General features: G+C 30.3%; 2 protein-coding genes across 3 annotated transcripts; one reads left to right on the top strand and one right to left on the bottom strand.

The window, feature by feature from the left end:
* Window positions 1-7314: 7314 nt before the first annotated feature.
* On the top strand, window positions 7315-16305 carry LOC125847276 (uncharacterized). Its single transcript, XM_049526932.1, has 8 exons — window positions 7315-7649; window positions 7846-8093; window positions 8179-8506; window positions 8623-8886; window positions 14783-15130; window positions 15297-15544; window positions 15635-15962; window positions 16035-16305. Exons 1-8 carry the CDS (start codon window positions 7392-7394, stop codon window positions 16299-16301), a joined length of 2289 nt encoding a protein of 762 aa, XP_049382889.1. The 5' UTR covers window positions 7315-7391; the 3' UTR covers window positions 16302-16305.
* On the bottom strand, window positions 8958-10717 carry LOC125847772 (uncharacterized). 2 transcript variants are annotated; one of them, XM_049527456.1, is made up of 8 exons: window positions 10704-10717; window positions 10491-10595; window positions 10255-10411; window positions 10065-10163; window positions 9846-9974; window positions 9565-9744; window positions 9355-9471; window positions 8958-9241 (listed from the first exon to the last, which is right to left on the bottom strand). In XM_049527456.1, exons 3-8 carry the CDS (start codon window positions 10375-10377, stop codon window positions 9062-9064), a joined length of 828 nt encoding a protein of 275 aa, XP_049383413.1. In that variant the 5' UTR covers window positions 10378-10411; window positions 10491-10595; window positions 10704-10717; the 3' UTR covers window positions 8958-9061. The 2 variants fall into 2 exon arrangements, with proteins under 2 accessions (XP_049383413.1, XP_049383412.1); XM_049527455.1 differs by lacking the exon at window positions 10704-10717 and having other exon boundaries at window positions 10255-10573.
* Window positions 16306-21581: the final 5276 nt, after the last annotated feature.

Here is a 21581-nt window from a genome sequence, read left to right on the forward strand (position 1 = left end):
CTGATTGAGTTCGAAAAAAAAAAATGAAGGAAGAGGAAAGCTAACTATCAAAATCAAAATCAAATGTCCTCAAGGAAGTTCTTTTCTTAACCCAAAATTTCAATTTTAGTTTTTTCTTTAACACAGAGTCATTGTAGACAGAGAATTGCCACCATAGTACATCACAAAGTCAGGAAATTCGAGAAGAAGACATGAATAATTCTATACCTTAAATGGTAAGAAATTATTGAAAGTTTTGAAAATCTTCTGAGATCATCCCGTGCAGAATGGGCGTTGGTAACTTAAGGAGTGGCTTGATAAAATCATTTACTCCATGTGTATTCTAGAGAAGCCTTGTTGATGATGAAAGGTGTAAGACTATCTTCAACCCACCTCTATTTTACTCTCCATTCTCTATATTTGGAGAGTAAAATAGAGAATAGCTACTCCAACTCACCTCCAAATCACCATCTATTTTTCAAATTTAGAGAGTTGAATAGTAGTTCTCCAAATTTAAAGAGTTGAATAGTAGTTCTCCAAATTTAGAGAGTACAATGGAGAACTATTATTCACTCTCTATTTTACTTTTTCATTATTTTATTATTATTTCTATTACTTTCTAATTAACATATTATTTTATTGGATAAGAGTCTGAAAAATACCCTAACTTTGATCGGATTTATTGTTGCGATACTAAATTTTCATGAGGACCTATTACCTCCCTAGATTATTTAATACCGTATTTTTAACATATATATTTGTCCACGTGGACATAAAAGATAATGCAAAATTATAAATAGTAATGTGTCCACATGGACACGTAAATACCTTTAAAATACACTATTAAATAGTTCAGGGGGTCAAAAATATTGTATTATATAGTCTAGGGAGGTAATAGGTCCTTATGAAAATTTAGTTTCGCAACAGCAAATCCGGCCAAAATTGAGGTATTTTTCAGACCCTTATCTCTTATTTTACGTATAATTCCATTAATTAAATATCTAATATTCACAATTATTTTTTAAATGTAATATAATATTTTTAAAAAATATTATTTAATATATACTATTTTAATTTCAAATTAATAGTATTTTATTTTTTTTCTAATTTTCGTGAATAATAAAATTTTATTTTATTATTAATTTTCATTATAAATTACGCTAAATTAAAATGGCAAGATGAAAAAAATTAATTGAAAAATACAATACATGATATGATAATTTAAATACAAGATAACAATACAATACATAACATAATAATTTAAATACAAGATAACAGTACAATATAATCCATAGCATAATAATTTAAATACAATATAAAATACAATACATAACATAATAATTAATTGATCACAACAATAATTTAGTAATCCGGTAGGTCGTTTCCAGATTTAGCACTAATCAAAAAAAAATTTGGATATGATTTCGAGAATATTGCGATTGTGGTTGTGATTGTGGTTGTGACTAGGTAGTTTAGATTGCATGCACTGGAAATGGAAAAATTGTCCAACGGCATGGGCTGGGGAATATGCAAGTCATAGTGGATCACCAATAATTATTCTTGAAGTTGTTGCTGATTATGATCTTTGGATATGGCATGCTTATTTTGGTTTACCTGGAACCAATAACGATATTAATATGCATTCAGAGTTTTGCAATTATTGCAGGATCGTCACGTTTTTGGAGAAATGAACTGTCATGCTTTTGGAGAAAGGAAGTGCTACATGATATAATGACTACATGTATTATACTGCACAACATGATAATTGAGAATGAACGTGATCTCAATGCAACAATTCAAGATGTTGTAGAGGCTCTAACTCCAACTATAGAAATTGTGGTAGATGAAAATCTCCGGTTTGAACAAATTTTAGCTAGACATAAAAAAATTAAGGACAAAAATGCTCATTTTGAACTCCGTAATACATTAATAGAGCTTTTATGGAAGCAACATAATAATTTTGAAAATTGAGTGTTTATGTAATTGTATGTCACTTTTATTTGAATTTGTCCCCTAATTTATGTATTATATTATATTTTCTTGCAATTTATGTTATTTAAAAATTTAGAATAAAATATAATTTCATATCACATTAAAAATTATATAAAGTAATTATTTGGGAAATAGGAAATAAATAATTTATATTATGAAATAAGAAAATAAGAATGAAATATAAATAATAATATAATATTGAGGAGAGAGAAAAAAAAATTCTTTTTAGAGATTAAAATAGAGAATTAAATTGGAGTTGATTGTCTGAAAAGATAAAGAACTCTATATTTGGAGAGTAACATAGATGATTGGATTGGAGATGCCCTAATAGATATTTTCTATATTGTGGATCTGAGGCAACCACATAATTAAAAGTACAAAATATCTTTTTAATCAATATTTTTATTTATATAAAGAAAAAGAAACATAAATTAAGTGGGAAAAAAACAGGAGATAAATAATTAATTAAAGAGATGGACAGACGGGGTAAAATTTTGTACTTTATGGATATATTTTGTTAAATTGTTCATTAGGAACAAATTTGGATACATTCCGTGTGGACAATAGTTTTCTCTTTTATTAATAAAAACTAGATAAGCACGGGCTCAACGTGTGGTCTTATTCGTGATCTAAAATTGATTAATATAAATGAGACAATCACATATAAACACCATTATATAAAATAAATAAAAATACTATTATCTTGAACATAATATAACAGTCAAACGTGTTATCTATATATTTTGTGAATGTCATTCTATTGAATGTTGTTTTTAAAGTGAAATATTTACGTAGTTGAACATTATACATATGGGAGTACTAATTACATTTGTACATAACTATTTATAAATTGAACATTATACATATGAGAGTACTAATTATATTTGTGTATTAACTATTTATAAATTGAACATTATACATATGGGAGTACTAATTACATTTTCATATAACTATTTATAAATCAGTTACTAACAGATATACGCCAAAATTGATCAAGTATAATCTCAAATTATTTGAGGTCAATTATGTCTCATTCATACTAAAGTTTTTTCAACAATATTTTTTGAAGCAACTTTCGTATTTTAGCGCAGAGTCTGTTGATTTATTTACTTACATAGATGTGATATAGCTACAAATACTACTACTACAACAATTTAATTATTAACTCTGAAGTAACTAAATTAAATTAATTCAATTATCACCTCTAAAGTAATCAAATTATATTTTCATGAACTCAGTGCTTCTCAGAAAAGAAATTCTAAGAAATATGCAACTCCCATCATAAAAATGAATCAAGATATTCAATTTTTCTTATAATTAAAAATTCAATTCGATGAAAAAAGAAATAGGCAAGAAACTGCTTAAGAAGAAAAGATCATTTGCACCTATACTATCAATACATGTATTTGATTGGACATGTGCATTTGAGCACACCAACAATTTCACTTCTTGAATTAAATAATGACAAAATATCTGTCTACAGTACACATGAATTCAATTCCTCCAGATTCTTCGAAAGAAGAGGAGGCCAATAAAATACCCCGTGAATGAGAGATAAAATGTAAGCAGACCTTACTACTAACTCGTGAAATAAAAAATTGTGTCATATTTGTGAAAGTATGAGTCTCACATCAAAGGACATCTCTAGATTGGAGTCTCTAAAATGTACCAAAAGTTTTAATAATTGTTACCCCTTAAACATATTAATGACAAACTTCAATTAAATTTAGAAGCATGAATAAAGTTGGTTCATGGGTTACTGCATTATATCCTTAAAAATGCATCCATATTAATTTCTCTCTTTTCCTTTGTCAGTGAGATAATATTTTAAAGATGAAATCATTTTTAAAAAAATATAGATAACATAAAACGAAATCATTTTTCATTGGTATCTTCTCTATAGTTTCTAATTGTTGGCTATTCGATCATCCAACAAAGTTTCCTATACTTATATAGGAAGACACATTAGAAAATATTCTATACCATATAATACACACAAATAAAGCTTGTAAACAATCCTTAAAATAAATTATATCCAAAATTTTGTAACAGGTAACTTACCTCTGTGTATTACCTAAATATGTGGATTATTGAAGTGTTTCATACTCGCGAGACTCAAAATTGGAGAAATTAAAGTCACAAGGAAGAGGATCAATAAAGAAAGCAGCAAAGAACCGACCAACAAAGAAGGTTGAAGAGCTAATTGGCGTCAAGGCTTCGCCATAATACTACCATCCTCTGTTGTGAACTCTTTTCTTCATTGAAATTCCAATTTATCAATTTGCTTACCTTAACTAAATGATAATCTATAACACCTTTGATATTAAAATTCATATCTCTATAGTTTGCTAATTTTATGCTCAAATAGTTGCAATTAATTCATTTCATAAAGGAAAAGTATAAAAGAATAGGACATGTAATTTAAGAACCTGATTTCGATAATTATGATGCAATTAAAGAGCCATCAAAGTGCAGGAATACCCACTTCAATAAACCCTCATGAGGACTTCTCATCGGTGCAAATTGATGGAACAAATAAATAAATAAATAAAAAATCAATAAGAAATAGAATTCAAAAGCTCCTCGGGGAAAAAAATCATGACTGACTTTCAAAATATAATTTGAAGATAAAACTGATAAACATATAGAACCAAATAAAGAGTTACTTTATAAATGAGAAACAAAGGTAATAGAAGTAGGTACATGAGTTTTAAGCTAAACAACAAGAATGATAAAAGTGCATCATCCTCCATAATCAATCATGAAGAATCATCATCATCAATTATGGCAGTAACAACAAGAATGATAAAGGTGCATCATCCTCCATAATCAATCATGAAGAATCATCATCATCAATTATGGCAGTATCCTGTTACTGAAAAGATGAAATAGCAGTGGAATAAGATCATTTTTTATTTGTTCTTTTAATTTATTTTTTTTCATTTTTTTGGAGAAAAGAGGATATTTCTAGATTATTATGAAGAGAGAGATCATAGGACTTCAAAACCATCAAAGCACATGATATCCAATTATATATATGACATTGTTCACAGTCGATGAGTTCTCAACTACCTTATAGTCCTACCGGTGACAGGCACGAATTCGCCGTGACACTTGGATTATAGAATATCAAATATACTAAAGACTACCAAGACAATTACATAGGAATGAAGTTAAGTTGTAATTGAGGACGAATAAGTTTAGACATCTAAAAAGAAAAAAAATAGTCATGCAAGGTCATCTCTATTAAACTTTTAAAATCATAAAATATTTGAGATATATCAGCCATTAAACTTTCACAAATTAATTGGATGTATCTATAACATCTCAATGATGTTTTGACCTGAGAATTAATGAACATAAATAGATTAAAAGAAGAAGAATACCATCTCTTTTACCCAAAATAGCTAAAATTTACAACATTTCAAGAAAGCCAATTTCTTATAGATGTTTTATCAAACAACTTGCAGTGGCAATAAACATTGAGCACATTACTTCCCAACTCAAATCCATAATCTGTCCCAATCAACTTGAAAAATGAAGTAAATAATTCCACATAAACACCCCNCCCCCCCCCCCCCCCCCCCAATTTTATTCAAACCTTAAAATAAAAATCTCAAAAGAAAAATATAAGACTTCGAAAAAGTGATAAACGACACAGACAACAAAATCAAAGTGATAATATATAGAGACGGTAAACCTTAGAAAAGGATCCGCAATTCTCCTCGGACTAAAGAAAAGAGGGCTTATCCACAATTCTCTTTTGCCACGAAACTACGCAGCTATACCTGGACACCAATATCAGCAAAAGAGAAAATACATAAGTATATAATAAGCTAAAATCAAGGATTTGAAGAACCAACATTGTATCATATTGCTCTTCACCAAACATGGATAAATTTCATAAATATTTGCCGCTTATGCTTTATCAGCTCTCTTCCTCTTATATGTCGTGTGTTTCAAATTAGAATTTTCAACAGTATAGTTGATTTAACTCGTAACCCATAAGCTTTGAACCGTTAGGAGAAGAAGAGATTTGAGGGAGATGATCCATCATTTTAGCTCTAAGGCCATAGCAATTGTTAATAATAAATAATCTGGAAGTGGGGGAAAAAGATCTAGAACGATCTGGAATGGAAAGAAAAAGTATTGTGGTTTGCTAAAATATCAATCATGCATAATTACTATTCTGCCCTTCAAACATATTAGATTTCAATTTTTGAAATTACTGTTAGGCATTTGCTATTTTTGTCATCTCTTTCTAAATATTAATCTACTTATATTTATTTACTTTTCTAATTAATGTATTGATTTTCATGTGTTTCGATTCTTAACTTCTTATTTAAGAAAAAAGAATAGCAATATTAAGTAAATAAAGTAAACAATCTACTATAATTAATTAAACTTTAATCTGCTTAATCTTAAAATTTAAATTATTTTACTATAAAAATATTCTTTTCATCAATGTACGTAAATTGAACACGAAGAATAATTATTATTTCTCTTCAATGCTTGATTTGCAAAATTTTAAAACTATTTATTTTAAAATTTAGTGAGAGTCCTAGTTTACTTTAATTTCATTTAATTTATCTATCCATTTTATTTATTAATTTTTATTTTTATGCTCCCTAATTAAAATATTTTTATTTTCATTTAATACATTTTAAATCATGTTTGTTTCTTTTTATATTTATTTTAGTGCAAAAAGTAAAGGTGTTAATGTAATATAAATTGAATTAAAAATGGGTCCCATCATGTTTAGATAGTACGGAAAATTGTGATATTTTTTGTGTTTTTCATGATAGAAGTACACGTGGCCTTCTCTTTCTACTATTCCTATTTTTAAAAAAAATTAAAAATGGGTCCCATCATGTTTAGATAGTACGGCCATTTGTGATATTTTTTGTGCTTTTCATGATAGAAGTACACGTGGCCTTCTCTTTCTACTATTCCTATTTTTTTTTAAATTTAATTTAAAACAAAAATTGATAATACCCTGACAATTATTATTCTGCCCTTCAATCATATTAGATTTTCGAAATTGCCATTGGTCGTCCAATCGTCTTCACCTTTCTATATAATAGAAAAATAAATTCAACCCGCGCCCAAAGTCACCTGAATATAGGTGACTAATTAGGCAAAATGTTAACTAATGATTAGAAATTGTATGTATATTACCAGATGGACCACGTGTTTCCTCATGTATATCTTTTTTTTTTCAAAAAATAAACTAAAATTGAGATAAGATGAGAAATCAAAGTCTTTCACGATAATCAAGTTTAGATGGGTAACGGAACAAATTCTAGACAAATAAACATACCCATTTATTTTATTTATATATATAGTACACGTAATTATTTCACATCTCAATAAGTTTACTTTCAAAAACAAGTTCTAAAAAAAAAAAAAAAACTTCATCAATGGAAGAAGGAAAGTCGAGAAAGCTAGGTGGTTCTCTGAAAGTCCCTAACGTTCAAGAACTTGCAAAGCAACAACTAGCAGCCGTTCCACCACGATATATACGTGATGATATTGAAAATCAATCATATTCTTCCATAGTAATATTGCCTCAAGTTCCAGTTATTGATATGAAAAAATTGCTGGAAATTGGAGATATTGATGATGATTCGGAGCTCGAGAGGCTTCATCTTGCTTGCAAAGAATGGGGATTTTTCCAGGTTTATATATCAAACACTGTTCATTTTTTGTTTTTATGTTACATAAATGTTGGAGTTGACTTATTTAGCCATCAACAATACAACCACTTGCACCCGAAAATCTATTATTGTATCGACCATATCTTTTAATTTAAAAATAAATTGGTGTACCTCGTGTCCCATGATGATATCAATTTTTTAAAAAATACATGTGCAGTTGGTGAATCATGGAGTGAATTCATCATTGATGAAGAAAGTGAAATCGGAAATCAGAGCATTTTTCGATCTACCAATGGAAGAGAAGAAGAAATTTGAGCAAGAAGAAGGAGATCTCGAAGGATACGGGCAAGCTTTTGTTGTATCTGAAGAACAAAAGTTAGATTGGGCTGACATACTTTACATGATCACTCTCCCTACTCATTTGAGAAAACCTCACTTGTTTCCAAAGCTTCCGGCCTCACTCAGGTACCATAATATATAACTGAGCTTACGATTAAATAAATAGTGAATCTTTTTTTCTGTACAATATTTAAGTTCTTGGACCTTCAAGGGATGCATTGGAACAATACTCAACAGCACTCAAGCAACTTGCTATGAAAATTCTGTACGTAATGGCAAGAGCTTTAGGGATGAAAGCAAAGGATATGAATGTACTATTTGAAGAAGACGGGACACAAATGATGAGAATAAATTATTACCCTCCTTGTCCTCAACCAGAGCACGTAATGGGGTTATGCCCTCATACTGATGCTATTGGTCTAGCCATACTCCTTCAAGTTACTGAAACGGAAGGTCTTCAAATTAAGAAAGATGGGGCTTGGATTCCAGTTCCATATCTTCCTGATGCCTTTGTTGTCAACATTGGAGATATTTTAGAGGTGAGAAATAAGTATATATGTATGGTGTAACGAAAGACATTTTTCAGCGTGGGAAAAGTTATTTTCTAGTGTTAGGTTATGAGAAAACTAACTTCTCAATGTTGTCTTATGTGCAGATTGTGACAAATGGAATTTATAAGAGCACTGAACATCGAGCAATTGTGAACGAAGATAAAGAGAGGATTTCGATTGCTACATTTTTAAGCCCCAAATTGGATGGAGATTTAGGTCCAGCTCCTAGCCTCCTTACTCCTCAATGCCCTGCAGAATTTAGGAGGATTGGAGTGGCTGATTACTTCAAAGGATATTTCTCTCGAGAGCTCGTTGGAAAATCATATGTCGATTCTATAAGAATTAGAAATGGAGATGATGGAAGCAATTGATCAATGTTTGCATTTTATGCCCCTTGGATACCAACAGCTTGTTTAATTTGGATGGATTTGTTTACTGTATTATTTTGTGAATGTATAATGTTTGAATAAATTGTGGCATTTGTTGTGGTTTAATAACATCACTATTGTTTGATTTTAATATATCAAATCGTATATTAGCTACCTACACGGTTGAATGGAACGATGTGTCCAAGTTCTGCATGCCCCATGCTACTTGGAGAAGATGCTCAACATCTACTTCAGGGAAATGTTGTAAAAGCTTCAAGTTGCCAACAAAATCACCCCTAATTAGTTTGCTTTTAACACACATCAGCATAGCACAACAGATCCGCAATAGCATCTCCTGTAAATGAGACACGGAGTTGGATGAGAGCGTCTTATATATTAGATCAACCACGATGTCCATACATATAAACACACATCATATATTGTAGTCCAAATTGGTCAGAGAAGTACCTGAACGCCAAAGGGATTGCTGAGAAGCGTATCCCAGATCCTTAAGATGTGGTGCAAGCTAAACTCCTGAGTAAGGAGCAGAGTGATCCACCTAAATGCATAGAATTGTGGGTTAACCTGAAATCAAAACGTTAGCTAGGACGACTGATATATATGTGAGCAATAACTTAGCTATTTATAGCTGTGCTTAAGAAATAGGTTCACATTCACCTTTGTTTTAAATTCAAGATGGTGCCACAATTCCTCATCATTAGTTTTCAATAACTCTGACAACTTCGAAAGAGTTGAGTGGATACCAAAAGAACCACAATCAAATTGTTGACAGAAGTGATCCACACAGCTACTCATTAGTATAACGAAACAGGAAAAAGTATCTGCTTCTAAATTTGCCTGCATAGCGGAGAAAAACAAATGAAGCTTCTACTATTTACGAAAGAGTTGGCGAAGGCATGAATATAAACTGTAAGAGCAAATTTGAGGAAGACACTTACAGCAGTATGCTCATCATTATCGGTGCTGAAGACATAGTACAACGGGGCCAAGACCTCATTCATGCCTTGTACATAACTAATTGCAGGATTTAATTTCGCAAACAAAAGAAGAATATTTCTCATTGACTCCTGTAAAGCAAAACATAAATTCAAAAAGAAAAAAGTATCACAGACGAAAATGTTAACATTAGGAATTGAGAGATATAAGTAAAATGTTACCTTATTCTTCCTAGATAGTGATGAGTCTCCTGAGAAGAACTCTAAATCTGGATGAGTTCGCTGCAAATCACGGTCTATCTGCTCTGAAATTTCTGTAAACTACAAACACCACCATTTGTATTCATATAAAAAAAGGTCTTCATGTGATATAAAAGGCTGCAGAAGAACTCGCGGAGCAGTAGGTACTTGCCTCAAAGTACTGATGCCATATGCTAGTTTTACCTAAACTTAGTGGATGATCCTCTTTAGAAATGTTGTAGCCTTTAAGGGGCTCAATGACTCCGCTGCAATGGTCGTGTCCAAGCAATATCATGCTTTTGTCTTTTCGCCATGACAATTCTGACTGGCTAGATTAAAGAGTTCTATGAACAAGCCATAACAAAAGGGACCAGCTAAGACCATAAGTTAGAAGGTAATGCAGCTTACAGGTTTTCGTAGAAACTCCTCCTTTAGCTTGTCATATTTCAATCGACTCTCGTTTAACTCCTTCTCCCATAGATCTTGAGAAGTAGGTAAATATCCAAACAGTAGCTGCAATTTATAATCATGGAAAAACAGTTATTCAATTACAATTTCAACACATTTGGCGAAGAATATATAAAGCATATACTAATGCGATCAATTGCGGTAATTAATAACCTTCCAAATTGTTGCTCGCAAACTCCCTCCATCAGGAATACCTGAACTGGCTAGTCGTTGCAACTTCTCCAAATTAATCTCCTTTCGAGAAATCTGTTTTACAAACAACGCCAATGATCAGAGAATGCGACAATGAAGTAGTGATCACGTGGAAACAACGAAAATTGTGATTAACTGTCTCACTTCATATTCAAGATCAGATCGTTTTTCATCATCGTTGCAGGCGTGCAATACAACTGATCCCAAATTCCTATTTTTATTTTGGGGAAAACTTATAAGCTCATCATCAAAGTCATAACATCGATCCTTAATCATCTGTTTCAGAGCAAAATTGCGAGTCAGATCAAATGTCTGTAATTCTTCACCAGATTCAATTTCTTCATAATTACTTTCTTCTCTACCATGATGGAAGCCATTGATCACTAAACTTCCAATCCTTTCAGGAAATTTGCTAATTTTAGGCATCATTGTCTCGAAAGCACGAATGAATAGAGGAAAAAAGAGTTTCTGCTTCACTTCAGAAGAAAAAAAAAAAGATTTTCTTTTGAAGGATTTTGGTTTCCAGCTTATTTTTCAGTGTTTTTCAGAGAGGAAGAGGAATGACAGTTAGCCGTTTGAATGGTAGGCGGCTTCTTTTCCTAAAAAAATAAAACCATAATAAGCTGAATTTTTTAAGTATGATAAAAAATTCTTTCATATAAATAAGACAAATACATAAATGTGTTTTTATTAACTTTGTCTTATTTCACATTTTTGCTCTCGTATGTGTATATGAAGACACTTAAACTTGTATAAAGTTGAAGAAGTAGACACATGAGTCCTATGTGGAACAATACAAGTAGGACATCACGTAAGATACAAATCATGTAGGATATGACATATAATGTGTATATATCTATTTGTTCAATTTTATGCAATTTTAAGTGTTTACTTGTGCACATGCAAAGTTAGATGGCATAAATGTGAGGTAAGACCAAGTTAAAAAACATATTCACGTATTATGTCTTTAAAGTATTAATTTTTTCTTTAAAGGGTCAAAATTACCCCTCAACTTTGTTTTATTGGTTGATTTTACCCTTACCGTTAAAAGCAAGTTATTTTTACCCCTACTGTCAATAAACCTAACAAATATACCCCTCCTTGAACGGAAATCCCCAAATCAAATGAAATTACCCGATTTTAATTGAAACTATCCAATTTCTTTTTTAACCCAAACCAGAACCCACCCACTAAACTAAACAAACTCATAACAAATAAATAAATTATAAGCAAAACATTTAAAAAATGAAAATGTAGAGGAGAAAAGGCTTTAAGGATGGATGAAGAAGAAACGCGGGATCTATTCAGTGATGGTATGCAGTCAATGAGGATGAATTATTATTCGCCTTGTGCTGAGCCAGACAGGGCAATTGGCTTAAGCTCTCATTCTGATCCTTGTGTCCTTACCATCCTTTTCCAGCTGAACTAAACTGAAGGTCTCCAAGTCCGAAAAGACGACATTTGGGTGCCCATAAAGCCCCTCCCAAACGCTTTGATAGTGAATGCTGGGGACATGATGGAGGTAAATATTCTACTATCATTGAAAATATTATGCGCGTAAATGTGTTATTTGACTTGCCAGATACTGAGCAATGGTGTCTATAGGAGCATTGAGCACAGGGGCGGATCTAGGATTTGGAGGTCGTGGGTGCCACAACGTTCAAGTAAGATAAAGGATCGGTTGCTTTAATTTTGGGTTACAATTCGGGTTACTGATTTTTTTTATTTTTATAAACAAATTGATCAAATATGCATGTTAGTAATATTTTCTTTTAGATATTCTGAGATTAGAGATAAAGCAATTCAATTTTTTTTCTTTTTGAAATTAGATGTCTCATTCATTGAAACTTTGAGAAAAAAATAGGTTTTTTACATTAAAATTTGAGCTTGTATAAACCATCTAATAGTAATATTCATATTACATTGACTTTATGTGTTGTTGGAGATATATAGTAGGGAAAGAAGAAAAATTGTAGTTTCAGCCTAGTCATCTTACTTAGCAAGAACGTCGGTGAATATTGAAAGAACTTTTAAATTTTTTTTTATAAAATCTCTAATAATAATATTCATCATTTTTAAAACATATTTTAAAATACTACTATTTAAATATATTCTTAATAATATTTATTTGACGTTCATAATTCAGTACTCATTAATTGATAAAAATAAACATGTAACACCCATATCAAGAGATTAATAATTAGTGCAAGAGAAAGTAAAAAAAAAAAAACTAAAAATTAATCATGAAAAGGAGTCAATTTGAATAAATAAAGAATAGTAAATAAATAAGAATGAATGGAGAAAAATAAAATTAAGTCCTTTACATACTAATGAAAAAGACAAAAAAGAAAAGAAAAGAAGAACTAAAAATTAATCATGAAAATGAGTCAATTTGAATTAATAAAGAATAGTAAATAAATAAGAATGAATGGAGAAAAAAAAAATTAAGCCAAAAAACATGTGTTGCAGTGAGGTTCGAACCAGCGTTGGCTGTATGGAAGACTAACTCCTTCGCCAATTGAGCTGCTCCGCATTTCAGTCACTGGGTGGCGAAAGTAATATATATTTAATTATTGTGCATATGTACATATATAAACGACGTTTTTTCCGAGATCACTGGGTGCCGTGGCACCCCACCTGTCCACGTAGATCCGCATCCGCCCCTGATTGAGCATAGAGCAATTGTAAACTCAAACGAAGAACGGCTCTCTGTTGCGACATTCTATTAACCTTGAATCCGAATTAGGATCTGCAAACAGCCTCACTGGACCACATAATCCTCCCATTTTCCGTGCATAAATATTTACAAGACTTTTTTGCACGAAAACTTGACAGAAAGTCGAACCTTGATTTCATGAAGGTAGAGATGAGTGATGGAGAATCGTAGCATTTGATGCACTTTTATTGTTTCAGTTGTAATTTGGAGTTTTTACGTCCTTATTTTTCTGTTATGTCATAGTCTCTAACTTACTGTGCCCTTGCCTCAATAAATATATGATAGTCTTTGATTGAAAATAAAATTTGAAAAAAGTGATTTTTGAAATTTGTAGTTCAAAACAAGTTAGTAATAAATATTAATATACATATAAATTGTAAGAGTAAAATAAAAATTAAAAGTTAAGTAATTTCAGAATATAATGTTAATAGTATTATTTTTTTTAGACAACTTAAAAAAAATATATCATCACATAAATTAGGATAAAATGGGCTATTTTGCATGCGGCTCATTAATTTTTACCTAATGATCTGAAAAGTCGTGCATATAGATTGATGAATGGTTATACAACGTTGATACTTATTACTACCTCAGTTATTTTTATTTGTCATTGTTTGAGTTGATATACATTAAGAAAATAATTATTGATATAAGTATTTTACCTCACTATCCCTGCCAATTAATATTTAGTATTCAATCTTGAAAAATGATATGGAGAATAGTATTTAATGCTAAGGGTAAAATATGAAGAAAAAAAATTATTTTTTCTTGATATGTCAAAAGTGACAGATAAAAATCAAAATATATTTTAGAAATAAGTGATGACAAGTAAAAGTGAACGGAGGTAGTATCTACAAGCTAAGTAGGAATGAATAGTCTTGTTGCCGTCCTACATATTTACCCACAATTAAAATGTTGTCAACACACCAACAAGGGTTGTGGTGGAATAGTAAATATTCCTTCATCATTAACTAGAGATTTCGGGTTCGAGTCCCTCTAGAGTACGGAATCGTCTTTGTTAGGGAGTGTTTTTGAATCGTCTTTGTTAGGGAGTGTTTTATCTCATAATGTGGAACTTTTCTGTGCGAATCCTGATTTAGTCAGACTTCAATGTGGATATAGGACACTCTGGGTGGGAAGCCAAATAGAAAACGTAAGTACCATCAAGTTTTATTGACTACACACGTAATAATCTAATTAGATCCTCCTAGATCCATCATAAAATAGTCTTGCGTCGTTGTCCTACATAAGTACTACAAGTACTAATCAATAGTCTTGGGTCGTCCTACATATTTATCCAACAATAAATTAAAACGTTGTCAAGGCAACGCACCATAAAATCTTACGCAATAATCTTTCCATCCTAGTTAACGATTTTGCAGGGAAAAAAATAAAGTTGATGATGGAAGAAGCGAGGTCGAGAAAGCTAGGTGGCTCTTTGAAAGTTCCTAACGTTCAGGAGCTGGCAAAACAACAACTAGCAGGTGTTCCACCACGATATATTCGTAATAATGACGAAAATCAATTGTATAATTCTTCCGTAATATTGCCTCATCAATTAGCTCCAGTTATTGACATGAAAAAACTGCTGGAAAAAACTGCTCCAGTTAAAAACGATGATACGGAGCTTAACAGGTTTCATCTTGCTTGCAAAGAATGGGGATTTTTCCAGGTTTCATAGATCAAACACTCTTCATTTTTGTTTTATGTTCCATAACTTTTTCTCATACTAACCTCAGTATTTAATAAGGTAATACTAGTAGTTAAATTTAAAAGTACTTCATAACATAATTAATAAAGTTAGTTTAGTAAAATATATCTCTAATTAAATTGTGCAGTTGGTGAATCATGGAGTGAGTTCATCATTGATGGAGAAAGTGAAGTCAGAAATCAGAGCATTTTTCGATCTACCAATGGAAGAGAAGAAGAAATTTGAGCAAGAAGATGGAGATGTCGAAGGATACGGGCAAGCCTTTGTTGTATCTGAAGAACAAAAGTTAGATTGGAGTGACATACTTTACATGATCACTCTCCCTACTCATTTGAGAAAACCTCACTTGTTTCCAAAGCTTCCCACCTCACTCAGGTACCATACATAATAGTTACTAACTGAGTTAAGTTTACGATAGTGAATTTTTTTTTCTATACAATATTTTTAAGTTGTTGGACCTTCAAGGGATGCATTGGAACAATACTCAACAGCACTGAAGGAACTTGCTATGAAAATTCTGTACGTAATGGCAAGCGCTTTAGGGATGAAAGCAGAGGAACTGAATGTATTATTTGAAAAAGATGCGACCCAAATGATGAGACTAAATTATTACCCTCCTTGTCCTCAACCAGACCGCGTACTGGGGTTATGCAATCACACTGATTCTATTGGTTTAACCATACTCCTTCAAGTTAGTGAAACTGAAGGTCTTCAAATTAAGAAAGATGGAGCTTGGATTCCGGTTCCATATCGTCCTGATGCCTTTGTTGTTAACATTGGAGACATTTTAGAGGTGAGAAATAAGTATGTTTGGTATGATACAAGTCAATTTCGTAAAGCTCTGTCGTCAATTTTGTTTTTGCAGATTGTGACAAATGGAATTTACAAGAGCATTGAACATCGAGCAATCGTTAATGAGGACAAGGAGAGGATCTCTATTGCTACATTTTTTAGCCCCAAACTGGATGGAGATTTAGGTCCAGCAGCTAGCCTCCTCACTCCTCAATCCCCTGCACAATATAGGAGGATTGGAGTGGCCGATTACTTTAAAGGATATTTTTCTCGAGAGCTCGTTGGAAAATCATACATAGATACTCTAAGGATTGGAAATGAAGATGATGAGAGCAATTGATCAATGTTGCCACTCAAATACCAACTGGATGAGTTCGCTGTAAATCATGGTCTATCTGCTCCGAAATTTCTGTAAACTAGAAACAAAACACCACCATTTGCATTCATAAAAAGAAGTTTCTCATGTGATGTAAAAGGTTGCAGCACAACAGTTACACTTTCAATCTTATATTTCTTGAATTGGTAAAAAAATGTTGCTGAATTATTGAGGACAGAGCAATTATGCTCTGTCTGCTCTTTGACACAAAAATACCCTTACCATCAAGGGCGGAGCCATGCCTTAGGCTATGGATTTGACATAACTCAGTAACTTTGACTAGACCTTATATTTGTGTTAAAAGATTCATTTGATAGGGTACAAATGATATTTTGTTTTGTTTAATTTTGACTTTGCATCAACTTTAAGAAATTAAATAATATTTTTTTATATCTTATAATCTTAAACTAAAAATATACTAAAATATCCTTTAATATTTAGGCGATATTGCTACATTTTTAGGAATTGATAAAGCTTTGTAAACGTATCCTTCAACAAAAATAAACGCAAAACGTCAATTATTTGGGTCCTCAATTAATTAGGGGTGGTAAAATTGATCTAGGCCTGCCTAAGTCTAGTGGCCGATCTAATGCCTAGAATTTGCACTATTTATAATGTTCAATTTGATTATCCTATACTTATTGACTAGGAGGTTCTAGTAAGATTATTGTGTGTGTGGTTAATATTTAATAAAACTTGATGGTGCATTGTCTTGACAACGTTTTAATTTTGGCAAAATATGTAGGACGGCGACAAGACTATTAGTAATTACTTCTCGAAGGTAATAAGTATCAATGTTGTATATGATTACGTACCTAAGTGAAAGGTAAAGCTTGGAAAATATTGGATTCGCAAATTGGTCACATGTACAAAATAATATCTCACACAATTATATTTTTCGTTAATAAATAATGATGATATTGAACACAGAGTATCACGAAAATAACCTAGGTGAATTTAACTTTTAACAAATGACATAAATAAATATTTTTTAAAAATTTAATGACATATTTAAATTTTTTCTCAATATACTTTTGGGTTGAGTTTGGGCTAGTATTATTACTAGATGAGTTATTTCCCAAATAAGCCTGTCAAATAATGTCATGCCTAATATGTGACATTGGGTTGGGTTAGGTGGGCCTAGATCAATTTTTCCTTCCCTAAATTAGAGCTTAAGTATTACATTTTTATCATCAATTTTTTTTCAAAAATAAAAGACTAATTTATTAAGAAAAAAATTCATATATTATGATGTTAATACATAAAATTCGGATAAACATATTTAAGGACTTGATTTTTTTCTTCTTATTTTTGTCAAATGATAAATTTACTAGCCGATGAATCTTCCTTTAGTTCGGAAAAATAAATGATGAAACTAAAAATAGGAGGAAATAGAGATAAGTATTTCTATTTCATTTCTTCTTCGATATTTAATCCTTTCTTTGTCCTTGTTTTTTCTCTTATTATCATATTCTAAATAATTATTATTCTCTATTTTTCATTATCATCTAAATAAACCTCTATTGCTAATTTTTCGTATATATCTTATATTATTCTGGTGATTCTTTAGAAGTAGAAGAAATGAACAAATTTAAATGGTTCTTCACAATAAGAAATACCTAAGAATTTCATATTTCAATGCATTTTTTTTAGCCATGAGTAATAAAATTTAAACGACTATTAGCGTAGTTAGTTGTGTTCTGACAAAGTTACAAATAAATAATTTGAGCCTAAATGAAAATGTAATTTAGTAAATTAAAAATTTATAAGAACCTAAATTTTAAAAAATATATATAGAGAGAGAGAACATATGTAAAAGTAAGTAAGAAGAGAAAAATAACAACACAATTTTGTCAAGTCCTTAATCACAAAAATAAAGATGATAAAAAATCATATAATCAATGCAATTATTTTTGAGCTTTTATTAGGCACCCCTTTTATCCATATCCAAGAGCCTTTTCATGGAGTCAAACTAAAGTATATAATCTGATACTATAACAATAATATAGAATATCACTATTTCAAATATGGAATAAAAATAATAATCTTGAGTGGGAATCTAATAAAAAAATATGAATTTGTATTGACAAAGTTGAAGAAATTAATATCATAAGGTATCTTAAATTTTGAAATTAAATAGTTGGGGGTTATGAATATAAAAATTTAAAGAAAAAGAGTTAATAATATTAATTAAAGTAAAAGTTCAATTTGATTATCCTATACTTATTGACTAGGAGGTTCTAGTAAGATTATTGTGTGTGTGGTTAATATTTAATAAAACTTGATGGTGCATTGTCTTGACAACGTTTTAATTTTGGCAAAATATGTAGGACGGCGACAAGACTATTAGTTATTACTTCTCGAAGGTAATAAGTATCAATGTTGTATATGATTACGTACCTAAGTGAAAGGTAAAGCTTGGAAAATATTGGATTCGCAAATTGGCCACATGTACAAAATAATATCTCACAATCAATTATATTTTTTGTTAATAAATAATGACACGATTGAACACAGAGTATCACGGAAATAACCTAGGTGAATTTAACTTTTAACAAATGACATAAATAAATATTTTTTTAAAATTTAATGACATATTTAAACTTTTTCTCAATATACTTTTGGGTTGAGTTTGGGCTAGTATTATTACCTAGATGAGTTATTCCCCAAATAAGCCTGTCAAATAATGTCATGCCTAATATGTGACATTGGGTTGGGTTAGGCGGGCCTAGATCAATTTTTCCTTCCCTAAATTTATGACAATGTGTTAGGATAAAAGAAAATTACGTTAAAAAAATATCAGTTCATCAATTTTATCTGTTCACCATTATAATTATTGTCAATTATTATTAACTAGGAAATTTGACCGCGCTTCGCGCAATTATGAAATATATATGTAAATTTATTTTTAAAAAATAAATATGAAACAAAAAATAAAAAATCAATCATAGAAATAAGAAAAATGATAAAATCACAATACAAATATTTTTGTAGAATTAGAGCTTAAGTGAATTACATTTTTATTATCAATTTTTTTTCAAAAATAAAAGACTAATTTATTAAGAAAAAAATTCATATATTATGATTTTAATACATAAAATTCGGATAAACATATTTAAGGACTTGATTTTTTCTTCTTATTTTTGTCAAATGATAAATTTACTATCCGATGAATCTTCCTTTAGTTCGAAAAAATAAATGATGAAACTAAAAATAGGAGGAAATAGAGATAAATATTTCTATTTCATTTCTTCTTCGATATTTAATCATTTCTTTGTCCTTGTTTTTTCTCTTATTATCATTTTCTAAATAATTATTATTCTCTATTTTTCATTATCATCTAAATAAACCTCTATTGCTAATTTTTCGTATATATCTTATATTATTCTGGTGATTCTTTAGAAGTAGAAGAAATGAACAAATTTAAATGGTTCTTCACAATAAGAAATATCTAAGAATTTCGTATTTCAATGCATTTTTTTTTAGCCATGAGTAATAAAATTTAAACGACTATTAGCGTAGTTAGTTGTGTTCTGACAAAGTTACAAATAAATAATTTGAGCCTAAATGAAAATGTAATTTAGTAAAATTAAAAATTTATAAGAAGAGAGAACATATGAAAAAGTAAGTAAGATTTTAAAGGATTGGAGTGGCTGATTATTTTAAAGGATTTATTTCTCGAGAGTTCGTTGGAAAATCATACATAGATACTCTAAGGATTGGAAATGGATATGATGGGAGCAATTGATCAATGTTGCATTTGGATACCAACAGCTTGTTTAATAATTTGGATGTATTTTTTTTTTTAAGAATATAATATTTGAATAAATTGTGTCGTCTGTTGTGATTAATAACATCCTCATTTTCTGATTTTAATGTATCTTATCATATAATGACCAAGAATTTTACCTAAATGCCTCAATATTAGAGGGGCAAATCGCTTATCACTTTATATAGCATGTTTTTAGGATTTTGATTACTCCATTTGTTTCAATTTAATTATGGGAGAAGTAGAAGTTAATTGATATGAAAAGATTGATCAACTCTAATGATTATGACTCTATGAGGAGTGTCATATTTTGATTAATAAATATTTAATATATTAGATATTTTGTACTAATATTTAATGTAACGTAGGAGTAAAATGATAATCTAACTTTGTATTTGAAGCTTTCCACTTTAGTAATATATGATATATGATGATATGATGTGATGTGCTGTTTATTTTATTGAGAATAAAATGTTCTTTTGTTTGTTGTAATATTATATTGGTATGAAGGAAATATAAAATTTGAAGCTACATTTTTTGAGCCCCAAATTGGATGGTGATTTAGGTCCAGCACCTAGTTTTCTCACTCCTCAATGCCCTGCACAATTTTGGAGGATTGGAGTTGCTGATTACAAACATATTCACTGTCCATCTTTAGTTTAAAATCAATTTAGGAATATTATTTACCTGGTTAAACTCCATGTCAAATTATAACTAAATAATCAAATTAAAACTCAGGAGTATATATGAAAAATAAAATTGATTTTTTTGAAAGTACGAACCATTCTAAATTTTTAATAGAGCTTTCTAAGTTTTTAGTATTTATTATGTCTAAGAAGTGTGTAAATATTCTAGACAATTCTATTTATAATAAATCATAATATAATCCACATCTTGTAGTAACTAGAACCATCTTACACAACTCCTAACTAGGAGTGAACTTAGTTAGTATTTGTTATCATTCCAAAGAAAACATCTCAAGCCAATTCTAGTTTTTTCATTACGAAGTTCTCTAATCCAAAATCCTCCTTTCTCCTTTTATAGCTTTTCTTCTTATTTATTTGAATCTTTCGATTCTAATTAAAGATCTAGCTGGCTAGCTCTTTGAAAGTTCCTAATTTAAAGGATTTATTTCTCGAGAGCTCGTTGGAAAATCATACATGGATACTCTAAAGATTGGAAATGGAGATCATGGGAGCAATTGATCAATCTTGCATTTTATTTTTGAGTGTCAGAATAGTCATTTTTTAATGGAAAATTGAAATTTGAACGAATGTACCACTACTTAAAATATAGAATTAAGAACTATGAGCATTTGAACATTTATCGATTCAAACTCCATGGATGTGTTATTTATTTTCACTGTGTTGGCGTGAAAAATCTCCATTATTGCTACGTTTTCTCGTACCTGAATTCTAGAATAGTTAAATATTTTTATAGACTCGTGTTTAGTACATGGTGTCTTGCTGGTAAGA

The sequence above is a fragment of the Solanum stenotomum genome, chromosome 12 (assembly GCF_019186545.1).
Source record: "Solanum stenotomum isolate F172 chromosome 12, ASM1918654v1, whole genome shotgun sequence".
NCBI classification, from domain to species: Eukaryota; Viridiplantae; Streptophyta; class Magnoliopsida; order Solanales; family Solanaceae; genus Solanum; species Solanum stenotomum.